The following is a 16,902-nucleotide window of genomic DNA, read 5'->3' as shown; positions in this document are numbered from 1 at the left end:
TATATGATTAGTCGATGTTTTGGTAATACATAGTTATTGCACAGGGCTTGTTTACTGTATATGTGGACCTTGTATTGAATTGGATAGAAAAGCATTTACTTAGTTAATGCTATTGTTTATATTATATATTATATAGTTATTATTATATATTTATCTTACCAACCACAGGACTATATATTTGTTTTCTAGTCAAGTGACAAAATTTTTCTTATTTAAAAAGTGCTGAAGTCTGTCATTTATTTTGTCAAGTTTGAGCAGTTGAAATTCGCTCGTTACTGTCATCTAAAAGAGAGAACATAATTCCCCTCTGCTTACTTCTCTTTGTTGCTTTCTATAGAATTGATTTTAAAATCTTACCGTTTGTTTCAGAGGAGCTCAGTGGGCTGGCCGCTTCATACCTCTGAACCTTTAAAGCCTCAAATCTCATCAAGGTCTCCAAGGTCTTCTGACCTCAAGTTGTTGGCACTTCCACAATTTAGACTGAAGGGAGATCGCACCTTTGTTGTCATGACAGCCTCTTCTTTATTATTAGAAGAGCCCGCACCACTGAAACCTCAAAGACCTGCCTCAAAGGCCATTTCTATTTTTTAGCTTTTGCACCTGAATAATTTTCTGTATGTCCCAAGTGTGCATTCAATTATGTATTCTTGCCTTGGAAACTATTCAGCACTTTGGTCAACTTATTTAGTTTTCAAAAATGCTTTATAAACACAGCGACTATATAGACTTGACAGCAGTTAATGGACAGGGGAATATACAGCGGAAATACGACATGTATGAGACCGGACACCAAACAAAAATCAGCCGATGAGAATGTGTTCGTCCACTGCCAATGTTCTGAAATTCCCAACAAATGATCCAGATAGGGTTCATGTGCTGTGAAAACTCTTTCAGCAACATAGCATCTTATCTATCTGTTAATGGCCACATATCTACCGCAGACGTTTGAGCAGATTTGGGTTGGACTGGATCTTTTTTGGAGGCTTTTCACAGTACCTGTAACAGTGTTTTACATATTAATTGAGTGGCTCACCCAAACAAATTTGCCCCCACCTAAAATATTTCTTATATTTATTATTTCTGCCTTCCTAAAGTCTGTGAAAATGCAGCTAAAAGTGCAAACTATGAGGACTGCTTGAATGTGCAGTCATATAGATATAAAGTAGTTTGTGAAATAAATTATCAATGTGTAGTTACATTGTGGACTCTGGTTACTTCTAACCAGTTATTTTAATTATTATTTAGTTATAAGAAACCTTGGTACCACTTTCTGATAAGGCACCATTTATAAAGTGTTTATAAACATTGATTTATAGCTTAATTAATGGTTAATAAATCATTTACTAATGCTTTATAAACCATAAGCATAATTGTTGGGTTGCCAGGTTGTGAAAAATCCCTCCTTTCTATACCACCATAACATCTGCTTTATCTAATTCTTTGGGAAGACACTTCTGATGTGCTGTTAAACCATTTACCTGGCTACAGGGCATCCAGATGAAAATCCATTTATTAATATTTATAACTGCAGACTTTGATTATTTTCATTAATGACTTTTTAAATATAACTGCAGACCTGATGACTTAGATCAGAGGTTTTCAAAGTGGGAGGTGGGTCTCCCCAGGGGTGCTGCAAACAGTTTGAAGGGAGGCTCAGGGGAGGCATTATTACATTAGTTATCAAAAGTAGATCACATAGAATTGCCTGAATGTGTGTGATGTGGTTAAAGAGACAGTTCAGAGATACAGTAGTTTGGGGGAATTTTTCTGTTTTTCCCACTTTCTCAGAAACTAATAAATGCCTCAGGACAGACTTTTTTTAATGTATTTAGTGTAGTCCGAAGTTATGTCAAACAGCAATATTAGGCTATATTGGCTCAATTGTTGAGTGTCTATGGGATCAAATAACATAATCAATGATCTCATAGGCATCCAGGAATTGAACGAAACAAAGCAAGTAAACTGAGAGGGGGTGAGGGGTGTCTTTTTCCAAGCTTTGTCTGAGGGGAAACCCACAGTCTCAGACTTTGATAATAGTATAGAAAAGGGGGATTTTTCACAACCTGGCAATGCAAAAAAAATATGCTTATTAATGGCTTATAAAGAATTTATAAAGCATTGGTTAATGATTTATTAACCATTAATTAATGCTTATAAAGTTTTAGACTGTTTTTGGCACAGGAAGAAAATTTTCTAGTATTGTATCTCTACAATTTAAGTCAAGATACTATTTACTTTTTGGTGATGAACACTTGAGATATTACACTGCTACAAAAACAAACCATAACGTCACCACAATAGAGCATTAAAAAGGCTTTATTTGAGAAAAGTAAGTGTTAACAAAACATACAGTAGTTGATCCAATAGGAGTAACACTTATGTTTCAACAGCGTGAAAATAGCTACATGAGGACATGATTGGTCACATAAATGGTTGATTTGTAGGCTGCGGTACTGCAATGGATCTGTTCGTTGGTTGTACTCCTAGAGCAAGTCTACAAGAAGATCAGGAAGAAAATACACAATGCAATTTTTGTATCTAGTGTGGGAAGTGTGGGTAAGGTGCTCGAACCACTGAGGGCCGACTCAGGCACCACGTGCTCCACGGGCCCCACTATTTTTTTTGCTGACAGGAATGGAAAGTGCAAGATTTCTCCAGATCTGTTGGAAAGAGATAAATACAAGAATTGAGCAGGAAAAAAAATGATTATGAGAAATACATTTTAAACTTAATATGCGGTACTATGAAATCCTGTTTATCTTGATTTAACCCACAATAATACAAACCTGAGGCGGTGTCAGGGCACTGCCTGAGCGAACCCATGGCGTCCATGTACATAACTCCCAAGAACTGGTCATATGATGTTCCAGCTTGAATCACCTGGAGACACTTAGTGGAGTCCTTGAAGAGGAGGTTTTTTCCTCCATCGGACTGGAACATTCTGAATGAAGCGTCACTGCCACTGATACCAAACTTGGTCTATAAATAAAGAACACAATTTTGATTTAAAACAGAGTTTTTCATTTTTAGCTTTGGCATATTGGTGTTATTTATACTTCCTTATCAGAGTCAGAGATCAACAGGGGGTCTGGGTTAAAAAATGCTCTTGAAAGTTAAGGAAATGCCTGTTAAGTGCGTCTGCCAAACTGTCCTTTTTGCATTTTACCCTGTATTTTATGTTTTACTGGGACAACAGTAACTGATATTCAGCTGTAGGTGTTTGACAATATCTTACAAAATAATTGTTTCACATTTGTTCTGGGTGGAAACAATCTGATCTAAAAGACTAAATACAGAACTTGAATCAGTAGAAATTGTAGGCACCACACAGCCAGCGGGAGAAGTAAATAAGCATAGCATCAACGAAAAATAAAGCATCCACTACAGTAATAAGGAAACAGTGAAAAGATAAGCTGATGAATGGTGGCGTGGTTGAGGAACAGAGAGTTATCTGGACTACCCTGGCACTACAGATTGAGTGCTAAATAGATAATATGTAATTGATTATTATATGTAATAATATTCTGTCCCTCTGAAAATATTTAATTTCTATTGTTAATCCATACAAACAACCAAAACCATTCCTGACCTGCTGGTCCTGGAGAATGCGGACAACGTCACTGTGGCTTTCTGGACGTGTTACCACAGCATGTGCTGGCACGATAGCCAGGTAGCAAGAGGCGTATTCACTGATTGGAACTGGACCCTTCCCAGGGCAGATCAGCTCATAGTCAGCTGACTTCACGTCACGAGCCCATGCTGGACCAGAACCTGACAAGAAGAGATGGGATGGAAGAGAAGAACAGAGTGAAGATGAATGTTGTAGTTGTATATGAAGCAACGCTGTCGTAGATAAGATGGAAACAGTGTCAGTGTCAGTTTCTTACCATCACTGTTTTCTGGAACGATTGTGTGTTTGATGAAGGCAACATCGCCGGCATCCTCAACAAGACATCTACAATGATACGCAGAACATTACTTATGCAATATGAAAAAGTTTCCACCCTTAACAGAAGGCTCTAGAAGAGTAATTGAGGGAATAATTTTTCATCATTTTGGGGAAATATGCTTATTTGATTTGTTGCCAAGAGCTAGGTGGGCAGATTGATACCACTCTCATGTTTGTGTGTTAAGTATGTGACTTGGATGGAGAGGTGACTAGCCTAGCTTAGCATAAGGACTGCTAGCCTGGTCAAAAATATGCCTACCAGCACCTCTAAAGCTGTTAAAAGTCATACACAAGCATAAGTGTAAAAATGACAATGTTTGGTTTTAGGGGGAGTTGCGTGCTGTAACCTCTTGGAAAACAGAAGCCAGCCTGCAACCATTTGAGATGCTGGAAAAAAGTGCTGAGTGAATGATAAAACTGTTGTTTGTCAAGAAATAGTGGCATGTAAATCACCCTAAAACCTCAAATTTTTGTTTTTAACATTACTGCCTTCATACAATGTGTTAATTAAAGCACTTTAGAGCTGCTGATAGATGTATTTGCAAACTTTAGGGAGAGCAAAGCCAACTGTTTCCCTCTGCTTCCAGTCTTTTTGCTAAGCTAGGCTAATTACCCTTTAATGCACAGACATGAGAACGGTATTGAAAGAAAGCAAATAAGCGTATATACCCAAAACTTAACTATTTCTATAATATATAATTCTATGTATAGAATAACTGCTCTGTTGCTTCCTACCTAAAGGCCCCAGCATAGCCGTAGTACTGCTCGTCAGCACTGGCTTTGCACTTGGACTCATCTCCCACAGCTTTGCCACTCCCGGCACACTGAGAACAGAATGGAGAGGTGGGTTCTGCTCCGGGGGCGCAGCCGCTACTGAAGAACTTAGCTGAGAAGATGAGAGACAATGTCAGTACAATGCTTTGGTGTTTTACTCAGTGGTGTGAGAATAGCCCTGTCTCCTAAATAATGCACTTTATAAATTAGCAGAAAAATGGTTTTGCTGCATAGGTTTTGGAGGAAACGTAATTGCTGCCTTGTGTGTTCGCTGGCAATGTTTTTTTTTTCCAGACCAGGAAATTTTATGATCTACTGTGCAGAAGGTGTAAAATGATGATAAAGGTGGACTGAGGACATACAAAGCACAGGATTTTCACACTGCAGACTGGGGTTTGTGTCCTTTTTTTCAGTGGTTGGTTAGGTTTAAACTACTTAAACACTTTGGTTTTAAGGTTAGGAAAAGATTCTGGTTTTGGTTAATAGATATTAAAAAAAGCAAATATTTAATCAAATGGTTTGAGTTGCCAAAACATAACCATGAAAGATTAATCATGCTTTAGTTGCCACAAGTGGATATTGTAGGAAGACAAATGATGAATAGATGAATTCAATATAGTATTTACCACTTTGGTAGATTCGATCATTATTCTTATATTGATAGACAACATAATCTGGGCAGCAAAACATTTGTGGTTTCAAATTAGTGGGATATAAACTTGTTTAAGGAAAAGCAGGAGCTTAATGGTCTTGGTGTGGTTACTCACTGAAGTCACAGTCTGTAGTCCTTTTGTGGATTAGACCCATGGGGATGTTCCAGCCAGCTGTTCTGCCGATGCCAGTGTGGCAAGACCTCTTGCCCTGCAGGGTTTCCCAAGTCACACCCGAGCCCTTCTTCACAACAGCAACAGCATAGTAAGAGGAAGCTGAGAATACAAGAGAGTAAGTACAGAAGGAGATGGATCGGAAAACTATGCAGCAAATAATTATTAGTTACATAGTTTTAGTCAAATTTAATTTAAAAGTTATTAATATTACAAATACAGTGTTTCATCACAGAAGGGAGAGCTGAGCCCATCTAACTCTGTTAATATGGAGCTATAGTTTCCAAGAACCCTAACCCTGTTCAATCGGCACATTTCCAATTAATTTTTTTCAGATAACTGCTACGATGACCCAGTGAGGCTTTCAGTCAGTGCAGAGCAGGTCAACTGAACAGAGATGTGAAATTTGTCAATAGACAAGCATACAATTTAATAATAATGTAAATAAATGAATGACTTGGGTTCAAATGATGATTTTCTTTCAAGGTAATTCCTATTTTTTCCTATAATTAGAACCAAATTACATAGATCTCTCTGGGAAATTATCAGGATAATAACACATACTTCAACCTGCTTGGGCATCATGTTTCTATCACTAATGCCTTTTCTTTTGAAGATAGTGATTTCAATATTTGGCCTTTTGGTTTTGTATTTCTCACTGAGCTCTAATGCATCTGTGACAACTACAAAGAGCAGAAACAAAGACATGTTTAATACCTGCAGCGGGGCTTGAGGCGCTGCATTGTGCTGTGGAGAGAGACAGAGATGCAAATGTTACTCATGTAGAAAAGGTCAAATCAAATCCCAGGCTTGCATGGCATAGTTTCTGTGCCATCTAAGCATAATACCTTGATCATACTGCTCCACCATAGCAGGAACCAGACCGCACTTCCCAGCTGTGAACACTTGTCCTCCATCCACTGCCATTGCATCAGCGTCTTTACGCTACAATAATGAGCAGGATAATGAAGACGACAGATGATCAGAGACACAAAACGGAGCGAAATTCTCAAGCTAGTGACCAATCCCCATATTTCCATCATATTTTACCATAATCTTCTTCAGACACTCTTCAACTGAGGGGCCACTCTGGCATTCAATGGCGGTGCCGTCTTCCCCCATACTGCTGATACTCCACGTGTCACACTTTGCCGTCTCAGCGTGACCCACAGCGCACCATTTAATGGCAGAGGATGAAGCGCCTGGGGTCTGCTCTGGAAAGTGAAGTAAAACAGAACCATAAATGTCCATGTTTGCCTAGTGGTTTGTATGTTTATATGTGTGCTTTGTTGAGTTTATTTGACTTCAGGATACCTTTCTTGAGGGAACGGACAACGCTCATGTAATCGGCACCCAAATACAGGAAGGAGTCTGTGCCTGGGGGCAGCTGCACCAGCTTCACAGTTGAGTCCTTGAAAATCAGGTTCTTGGCAGGCGCATAGTCGGCAGATGAGAAGAGGTCAAAGCCCTGAAAAGACACAAAATGAGCTAATTAATTATGGAAGCAGTGAAACATATTGTGAAAATGTGAGGCAACTGAAAGTTACATGTTTAAATGAATCATTTGGCAGCTCTACCACTTGCTCTTTATGTTGTACAGATAATCAGTCATAAAATCTGTATTTTACCTCCACTGAGCTGAGGCTTGTCCAGATTAAATCGGCCAGCTGTTGATCCTTGCGGGTGACAACAGCATGAGCTGGTACTTTGGCCAGGTGGCAGGTGCTGTAGCTGTCGATGGGTGCTCTGGTGCCATCCTTGCACAGCAGCTCGTAGTGGGCCTTTTCAGACTCTGAAAGTGTGTCACAGCAGTGATTACATTTCTTTTTTCTCTTTCAATTTTCCAGTTTCAAATACTTACCACTTACCACTTATCAATCCTCTCACTACCATGTTTTTTAAAAGGTAACATTTCATGGTTGAGCAAATCTTGTTCATATGGACATATAACTAAGTGTAATTTAAGAATAAAACAGAGCTACATATGTGGTAAAGGCTTGATCACAGCACACTGTACATTCATGAAACCCAGGATATCTTCTGAAAGTATTCACTGCTACTGCAAAAAGCATTTGCTTGTAAATAATCGAAGATTGAGATCTCTATGGGAGATGATTGGCTTAAAATCATCAGATGGATGAGATGAAAAGACTTAGTTTATTACTAAGACTGAAAAATAATTTATATGTTTGCAAGATGGACAAAATGGATAATGTATTCATTATCTTTCAGCTAGTTTGTCTCTCTACTTTCTCTAAACTTCTTCCATTTCCTCCCTTTTCTTTCCTCCCCTACTCATGGATAATCATATTTAAACTATGCAAAGCTACATAACAACTTGCTGTTAATAATATTCAGATTGTGATGATGTTGCCTGACATCTGTGCTACTGTTTGTTTTGTTTTCATTGACAGATATATATAAAAAATCTCATAAAATTGTAAGCATCAAAAAAAGGCAGTTAAGAAAAATACGTTTCATACAACTTAAGACAGTTTGTATTTTATCGTCTCATAACACAGATTTTAAATAAGTAATTGACCAGCTTGCTTGGGTGCAATCACTACGAGCCAATAATTCATCAAATATTGGAATCGATAATCTTGTGATACTGACCAGGTACAGTGAGATGCTTCACAAAAGCCACCTCTCCAGCGTCTTCTACCAGGCACCTATAAAGTAGATCAATCCACAGTTGCATCAACATTAGCAGGTTTTTTGTTAGCAGCAATATCATGTGATAGAAAACAGGTTAAAGACAGACAAAAGTCATAGTAGAACTGAGAAGGACCAAAGAAAGACTGATACTGACTGGAAGGCACCGCCGTAGTCATAGTAAGGCTCCTTGTGGGACCTGGAGCAGTCTCCCTTGCACAGTTGGCACAATTTGGAGCCTCTTGTGGCCCCCGGGGCGCAGCTGGCCTGGAAGAAGCTGCTCACCGCTGCAAAAGCAGAGCCATGGCCAGGATATCAGAAATGTTGAGCCCCTTAGACCCCATAGTCCCTGCCCCACATCAGTTCCTCGGAAAGTTTGACCAGAAAAAAATAGAAGCTTGTTTGGATGTCTTGGCTATTTCTGATGTCAAAGATGAACTTTGAAACTTAACTTTTAAGCCAACAGGGATGAGACGTCTTAAAGTGCTTAGAAAAACTAAAAAAATGTAGCTCCAGAACAGCTTCTAAAACAACTTTCAAGTAATTTTGTTTTGAATCAACTTTTGAAACTAAACTTAACTGTCCATTAGTATGTTTTACTCAACATAAAAGGTATAAAGGTCTAAATTATATTTTCATTAAACACCCACCATGTGCAGGTTTTTAAATTGTAGATTGTTAACTCCCTCCAGGTTGCTAAATCCCCCATATTCCCAGAAAAAAGAAATCTGAGGACATGACCTTTGTGCCCTTAATGATACCAAAAGTACAACAAAACCGTCAAATATTATGTCTGATTGTCTAACCTGTGACACCGCATATTATAATGTACAAGTTACAAAAGGCTACATGAGAAGATCAATACATTGACTGTCACTCACCCTCCTCCACTGGTTTGTCCTCAACGCCTGCCCATTGCAGTATACCCAAGGACACCAGAGTTCCTATTGGCATGTTCCAGCCTGCAGATTTTCCCAAGCCAGTGTGGCAGGATTTCTTTCCCTGGAGGTCTCTGAGGCCAAATCCAGTGCCCTTCTTCACCACGGCAACGGCATAGTAACAGGTGTCCGAAGCTGGTTGAATACAGAAAGATTGTGAGCAAAAAGTTCAAACATTTAGTTGGTAAAAAATGCTAAACATCCCTAATCTTCCCATTTAGAATATTTAATACAATGATGTGTTTTTATGTATATTTGCATCTTATAAAAATGTCTTACTATTATTATGAGATTTCTTTTTTTTTTTGGGTGTAATCTGCTTTCTGGAAAAAAAAGTTTCTTCATATCATTCAGTTTTCTAGTTCTCATTGAGACACTAATATATCTCAATGCCAGACATGTCTGTTTGATAAAAGTTGGTGTTGTGTAAAAATACCATGCATGGACAACAATGGAAATTATGGCATGTTGTATTTTTAAATATGTCAATAAACTAAACCAAAACCTCTTTCCATGCATTTTGGTGTAAAACATATATTTGACTGTCCCTGAAAAGCAAAGACTATTTATTGCATGAGAAAAGCCAGCTGATGAGTAAACGTACAGGGACCGTAGTCCTCAGCAATAATGGGCTGCAGGTCGTAGTTGTGCAGTCCAGCTGTGTAGATGTCGCCACCGTCCAAAGTGATGGCATCTGCTTCAGTAGCCTGTAAGAGAAACGCAGATCTTTACCAACCAGCAGCAGCAGCAGCAGCTCAAGAATAACATGCAGAATGAATTAAATGCAGTGACACAACTTGGTGGGAGAACGATGAGGTATTTGTACTTAACTTAAATACTTTCTACTGCACTACATTTCTTTTTCATTTCTACTCTTCTACATTTATCTGACAACCAGCTACATTTAGATGCTGCTTACATATTAATGATTCAATAATATATAATTATAACATTAATAGTAAAAAAAGGGGCTACACATGAGTATTTTTTATAAGTACAGGGCTTCTAAGTTTAGAGCTGCAACTAGCAAATTAGTCGATTAATCGATTAGTTGCCAACTATTAAATGAATCCCCAACTACTTTGATAATCGATTAATCATTTTGAGTCATTTTTAAAGAAAAAAGGTCAAAATTCTCTGATTTCAGATTATCAAATGTGAATCTCTTCTGGTTTCTTTAGTCTTCTATTACAGTAAACTGGTGATCGACATTTTTCACCATTTTCTGGACCAAATAACTGATCAATTAATCGAGAAAATAATCGACAGATTAATTGATAATTAAAATAATCGCTGGTTGCAACCCTAGTACATTTTACTGGTTATCACATCGTGGTATTAGTACAGGATCTGAATACTACCTCCACTGCTCATTAAATGTTAATTAAAAGCTGTGAAGAGGTGTTTTTATTCTTATTTTAACGTCCTCACCTTAATTGCAATGATGCAGTCGATGGTGCTTTCTTTCTTCACGCAGGAGAAAGCAGGAGCTTTGGCTGCGAGCTGCCGACATTTCAGTAATTCTTGGTCGGACTTGACGCACCATCTCACCTTTTCAGCAGGGGCCGCGAACACCGAGGCTGCCAAATGCAAATGAATGACAAAATGCATTAAAACAATAAACGTAAACAATAAAAGTGATTACAGAAATTGTTTCTGTCTTTACCGATGCAGCCGAGCAGCGCCAGTAGGAGGAGAGGCTTCATGTTTGACTTTGAGGGGAGGGGGTCTCCAGGTCAGCAGAGTATCCGGGAGGCAGCTCAGGCTTTTATAGCAAACCTCTGACTGCACAGAAAAAAAAGAAAAGAAGGAAACAGTTTGCTCAAGTTTCCTAATGTGTGCGTGCGTTGGCGCGTGCGTGCGTGTGTACTTTTGTGTACTGGTACACGAGATGGCAGAGAAAGATTTCCACATGATGGAAATTCACAGACACTGTAAACTGTTTAACCATTGTTTGCACTATCTGAAATCAGAGAGCAGAAAACAGTAATTCACATATTGAACAATAAACAACAAAAGGTGACATGAGCACAAATATTCAATCAGGATCCAAATTATGTTTATTGATCTTATATTTGTTTTCATAGTTTAACTTTTTTTTTTTTTTTTTTTAAATTGTCTTAACTTGTGATGTTTAATGTGCTTTATGTTTTACTGCTGTGCAAACATTTTCCATTTATCAAAAATGCAATGGATTGATTGATCGACTGAAGTGTTCATTAGATCATTGATTCTCACGTCTTTTGGCCCCTAAACTGACACAAATTAGACTACGGACCCCCATCTGATGATATCTTTGCTTAGAGATGTTTTATTACAGAAAGTATATGAAACCCATGACCAAAATATTCATACACTCTGTCATTGTGTCACTTATGGATGGAATTACAGTGAAAATAAATGATTCCCCTTTTTGCTGGGGACCCCCCAGTACCCCCTCAAAGACCACTGGGGGTCCCTGGACCCCACTTTGAGAGCCACTGCATAATAAAGGGGGTCTTAGAGAACAACATAATGGGCAACAAGTTTGACCTGCACACGAAAGTGTCTTCTCTAATCCTGTAATCTGATACTCAGCATTAACCAACTCTTTTACCAACCAACCAACACTGTAAAATTACATGATTTGACAGTGAGACCTTGTACTGTAACCAACTTATCAAGTAGTGACAGAAACATTCAGTTTTGGGGAACGTCTGCTTTGAAGTGTTGCAAATCTTTAAATTGCAGTAGAAATTATTCAGCCACGTCTGGCAGAAAAGTGAATTAAGGATGTGATTTCAATACAGAATAAGGGCACAAAGCTTATGAAAATGCTTATTTTTCAAAGTTGCAGCATGACCCACGTTGTCGTGTTTACAGAGTCAATATTACCCAACACAAGAGCTAAGGTTCATGTAGATTTGTAAATTGAACCAATAACACCTCCTTCTTTGTTCTCATTTGTCAAATATTGGAATATCACCCAATACATTTCACAATAGACTCCATGTTTCATGAAGCGCCTTTGGTGGTGCAACTTTGGAAAATCCAAAACGTGATACAGGACAAATGGATGGATTTCATTTTGATTGTGAGGACACTGGCACTTCCTTTTACCCATCATGTCCTGATTCCTTACTGTAGGTATGGAAAAAGGGGATTTTTGGGGGGCAATTTGATGTTACTGGAATTAAGGGCCAAAGTTTGAATTACAGTTCAGGTTTAAGTGTATTAAATAAATTGATAAAATCTCTTTATTAGACTCAACACCGTCTGGAAATCAGAGGACGGCACCATCCTGCTTCCAAAGCCAAAGTGTTTGTAAGTAGTAACTGATAGCAAAGGCTTTTAGTAAGACAGTACTGATTATTGTGTATAATCTCCTTTTCTCTCTCTGCCCATCTCTGTTACAATATTCAGTACACTCTGTATTCTACTATTACTTCTTCATATTTGTGATTTTTTTTCTGCAACTTCCTGTGTTGGCACTGCGCACATACTTCCCTTAAAAAAATGACTTTTTTTCAAGGATAGGATTCAAGGTTAAAAAAATAAATAAAACTAAACAGAAATATAAATGAGATGCAGATAGATGAATTACTATTAAGTCTGTCTGGATTTTTTTTTAAAGTCAATAGTTGCACATAAAGTTTGAGTTTCCCAACAATGAACCACACAATTAGGAAAAAAAACTTTAAAAACTTGTGATTCACAAATTCTGTGCATTTGGAGTGAGGTTACTTGACGTTTTGTTTTTTTTTATCCGTAGAGAAAGTGATAAATGACTAAAGGTATGAGGACAAGAGGCAGATTATCTGGCCACTGCTTTTGTCGTTACCTCCAGATTAAAAATGTAACTGCTCTTGTGTTTGTAAATGTGATAGAAGTAGCACAGACGAGTACTTTACTGTCTGCTGGTTAATCTGAAGTTGACTTGAGTTCCTGCAAAACCTGTCGAGGTAAAAATGTATCTGTCAGCATGAAGAAAGTGGATTGAGGGAAAAATACAGAGTAGTAGGAGTATCAACTGGCCTGTAACACTAAAACAATGCCATTAATATCAAAATAATATGCTTTATAGACACTTTAGAGAACACTGATGGAATATAAGTAAGTACATTTATTCAAGTTCTGTACTTAAGAAAAAATTTGAGGTACTTTACTTGAGTTTTTCTATTTTATGCAACTTTGTACTTCTACTCTACTACATTTCAGTGGGAAATATTTTACTTTTTAGTCCACTACATTTATTTGTAAACAATCACTACATTTCACATAAAATAATATATTCTAATATTCTTTTGTTTTAATTGTGTGCATTTTTCTTTTTAAAAACGTGTTATGCACTTTAAGCTGCATTAGTGGGTGCTATAAGTGTATTACTATTATAATTACCATTAATTTAAAAACAACAATATAATATATTATAATAATATAACACTCTAAAAGAAGCCGGTCTGCATAATGAGTATTTTTACTTTTGATACTTTAAGTATAAATTGCTGGTGATACTTCTGTATTTTTACTTAGGTATAATTTTAAATTAATTACTTTTACTTGTATTGGAGTATTTTTAGACTACAGTATTTCTACTTTTACTTAAGTAAAGAATATGAACACTTCTTCCACCACTCAATATTGAACAATGTGTGAAATGCTGCATTAAACTTTAATTTATGATCCAAGCCTTTCTGTGTTCTTCATGCCATTTAGTGCCTCTTTTCATGCACATATTGAGGATGTTAAATCCCCTACCCTTTTTTTTTTGTTGCTTTTCACGGTTTCCTTCCCTTTTTCTGAGTGTTAAAACTTTTATTAAAATGTTTAAATTTCTGATAATTGAAAACATGACAGCGAGTACTAACAGTGTATGCAGTATCAAAGTATCACAGCAGCCTTGATCAGCAAAATTAAAACGTGAAATAAAAGAGGAGCCGGCACATTATGCAACATTTTATTTGGACAGTTGAATGTTGATCAGGAGGAGAAAAAGCTGATGTTCCACTAAATGCAATTTTGCTGAATCATGACAGACTGTGTAACCCTGAGTTAGCGTAATCCTACCATGACTAAATCTTTATTTTGACCACAGTCAAAGATAAACCCACAACTCTGAGTGTACATAAACTTCTGTATCACTTTAGTAATTTTAGTGACACATTACTGGATAAACTATCAAGATGAGAGATCTTAAAAAGAGCGACTGCAGTGCAAAAGAACAATTTTCTTCCAGTAGATGCTCAATTGTATTTTGTGGTGACAATAACCTGTAATATGCAGTTTGTGTTGTGACAGAATAAAGTGTAACAGGATGCAGTTTACTGTCATGGTTTCATCTAATTCATCAGCTTTACACTGAATTTCTTTAGTTAACGTGTTTTATTGTCCCCGTCATTCCTCACCTGTCCTCCAGTTGTCTTCAGTATGTTTCCCACTGTAACCCATCACCTGATGTGGCCTTAAATTTCCAGCCCAGATTTTGATCCACCTGTGTTTGACCTCTTTCCTGTTTTTTATCTGATCTGTCTACCTGGTTACCTTCACAGTAATGACTGTATTATTGATCTTTGATCAAATAAAGACTGTTTTAGCCGCTCCTCTGTCTCCTGAGTCTGAATTTGAATCTTTATCCTTGTGCCAGTTTCCTGAACCCTCACAGATTACTGAGCCTTTGTCAATCTGTACTGACACTTCACTCAGCAGCATTAGTGTGATGACACCTCCTGTCCTGATAACACAGCCGGCGAGCCAACAACACTACTGTCCTGTGCTCGTTGCACAAGTTGACATTTATCAGATACACTATTTATTTTTGTATTACTCCACATCTGTGTTGCTCTTTTACTGGGTGTTTTTTATTTTTTCCTGTGCAAATTTATGTTATTTTTTTCAGTTTTTAGAAGTCAAGATGGTAACATGACATGGTTACACATTCATGTTCTGGATTTATATTTGCAATTGTAATTGTGAATATTTAGTGGCACTGATCAATGCTAGCAAATATTCTTTAAATTACCTGAACAACTCTGAAATCCAGCTTCCTAAAATACCTCTGGGACTCTTTTGTTACTGACGGCATGTTTGACAGTGATTATAGTCCACAAGGCCTCCTGACTGTGCTAAATCAGAGCAGATAAGCTCAACATCAATGATTATTCTCCTGAAACTTGTGACAAGTACACATTTTGTAATGTTTTTATCTCATGGTGGGCTTTGGTTAAAAGACTCTGTTGCATCTAAGAGGCAACTCTCCCTTCAGACATAAGATGAAATATTGTATAGAATACCTTCAAATGTGCTTCTACTTTGGTCATTTTGCATTTTGCACTTGACTAGGAGGTAAAAGTTGAATATAACAGTCACATAATGCTCATCTTGATGATGATAACACTCCCTTTGAAAATAGACGAGCACACCTGGGTTTTTGATCAGGAAACAGACACTTTTGGTCTGAATTGCTGGAAATGTGACGTTATCACATTACTCACAGTAACAACAGTGTTGAGTTTTCACCACACCTATGTAGGTTAAGGGGGGAAGGGTGGTGTATGGTTTCTCAGTTGCTGATATCAGACTGGGGAACATATCAGGTTCATCCCCTCAATAAACTCATCCAACACGTCTCAGAAATGAAGATCTAATATTAGGTTTCATGTGGATTTGAGTACAAAAGTGGTTCGATTTTATTTGTACTTACAGTCAAACCTTCCATCCACAAACCTACTTCTCTAAACTAACTTCTGTCATCTGCATATATTAACAGGTACTCCAGCGATTCAGTATTGCACTGTGATTGTTGAAGTTGAGAGACAAATTAAAAAATTGAGAGGAAAGATATCCTGTCTTTTAGTCCCTATTGCTTGATCCTACATTTCCCATAATGCAACTCTTTCATTGGAACTTCCCACTTCTTTCAAACCCTACACATTCAGTTTGTAACACAGGCTTTCTGGGGGTTTTTTATGCCTGACGCCCAAAATAAATTTAAAAAAATAATTTTTCAAACTTTGTAAAGCTCATCTACAGCCATAGGAGATCTGATACAACTGTTTACACAGGCTGAGTACTGTAGTACTCCTTGTAACGAGTTAACTGAATTTCATGTGTAAAATCGATTGAGTGCCCCTTTAAACTCCGCTCCCACATGGCTCATTGATCACACATTAACTTCCATTGACTTCATTCTGAGAACTAGCTGACAGGTCCATGGATGAGTGGGGTCAACGCCCTTCTTATGCAACAGACAACCCCTCAAACAAGCCCAGTCTGAGGGCCACTGCCCTGGTTACCTTATTAACCTTTCAACACAGAAATATAAATTCAGGTTTTAGTGTTAAAGGACTGCAGGTTGTTGCCGTTAGGTGATAAAACATTTTGTCTCCTCAAGATCAGCTTGTTTTTTTTAGCCTGTTACCATTTTGCCAGCAAGATTTTAAAGTTTTTCATGCCCATAAGAAGTCTAAAATCAGCAAAACTAGTTCATATGTAAACTATCCTTAGGAAGATAGTTTGTTGATTTTCAGATGACATTTTGACCCGTGATTGTATACAACAGCATGATGCACTCATGAACAGAAGACCTACAGTACATCTCTGGCTTTCTTTGGCAAAATTATCTGGCATGTGTTTCTGTATGTGAGGTACCTGATCAGGGCTGAAAGGGGGTAATGGGTTCAGTACTCCTTCTTAATTCAACACTGCCCTTTGCCAGCACATTTCCCTTCACCCACCTTCTGTCCATTACACAAAAAACAGGTGGTGAAGGAATGCCCTTCAAGTA

General features: G+C 37.7%; 1 protein-coding gene across 1 annotated transcript; it reads right to left on the bottom strand.

Annotated features, from left to right (window-relative positions):
* Nucleotides 1–2,300: 2,300 nt before the first annotated feature.
* tfa (transferrin-a) lies at nt 2,301–11,002 on the bottom strand. The gene is made up of 17 exons (XM_042429489.1): nt 10,807–11,002; nt 10,572–10,720; nt 9,745–9,847; nt 9,084–9,275; nt 8,360–8,489; nt 8,164–8,219; nt 7,176–7,339; nt 6,862–7,015; nt 6,598–6,761; nt 6,396–6,492; nt 6,265–6,294; nt 5,491–5,649; nt 4,685–4,835; nt 3,888–3,955; nt 3,590–3,771; nt 2,787–2,979; nt 2,301–2,660 (listed from the first exon to the last, which is right to left on the bottom strand). The coding sequence occupies exons 1-17, from the start codon at nt 10,844–10,846 to the stop codon at nt 2,614–2,616; spliced, it is 2,079 nt and encodes a 692-aa protein (XP_042285423.1). The 5' UTR covers nt 10,847–11,002; the 3' UTR covers nt 2,301–2,613.
* Between the last annotated feature and the right edge of the window lie 5,900 nt (nt 11,003–16,902).

Source organism: Thunnus maccoyii, chromosome 12 (assembly GCF_910596095.1).
Source record: "Thunnus maccoyii chromosome 12, fThuMac1.1, whole genome shotgun sequence".
NCBI classification, from domain to species: domain Eukaryota; kingdom Metazoa; phylum Chordata; class Actinopteri; order Scombriformes; family Scombridae; genus Thunnus; species Thunnus maccoyii.
The sequence above is the reverse complement of the archived record's forward strand: the minus strand, read 5'-3'. Positions and strand labels throughout refer to the sequence as shown.

Bases quoted from the DNA above. Each gene is read 5' to 3' on its own strand.
- tfa (XM_042429489.1), bottom strand. From the start codon at position 10,846: ATGAAGCCTCTCCTCCTACTGGCGCTGCTCGGCTGCATCG. The intron at 9,848-10,571 runs GTGAGGACGTTA...TTTCTCTTACAG, and splicing joins ACTGCATCATTGCAATTAAG to GCTACTGAAGCAGATGCCAT. The intron at 7,340-8,163 runs GTCAGTATCACA...ACACACTTTCAG, and splicing joins GAAGCATCTCACTGTACCTG to AGTCTGAAAAGGCCCACTAC.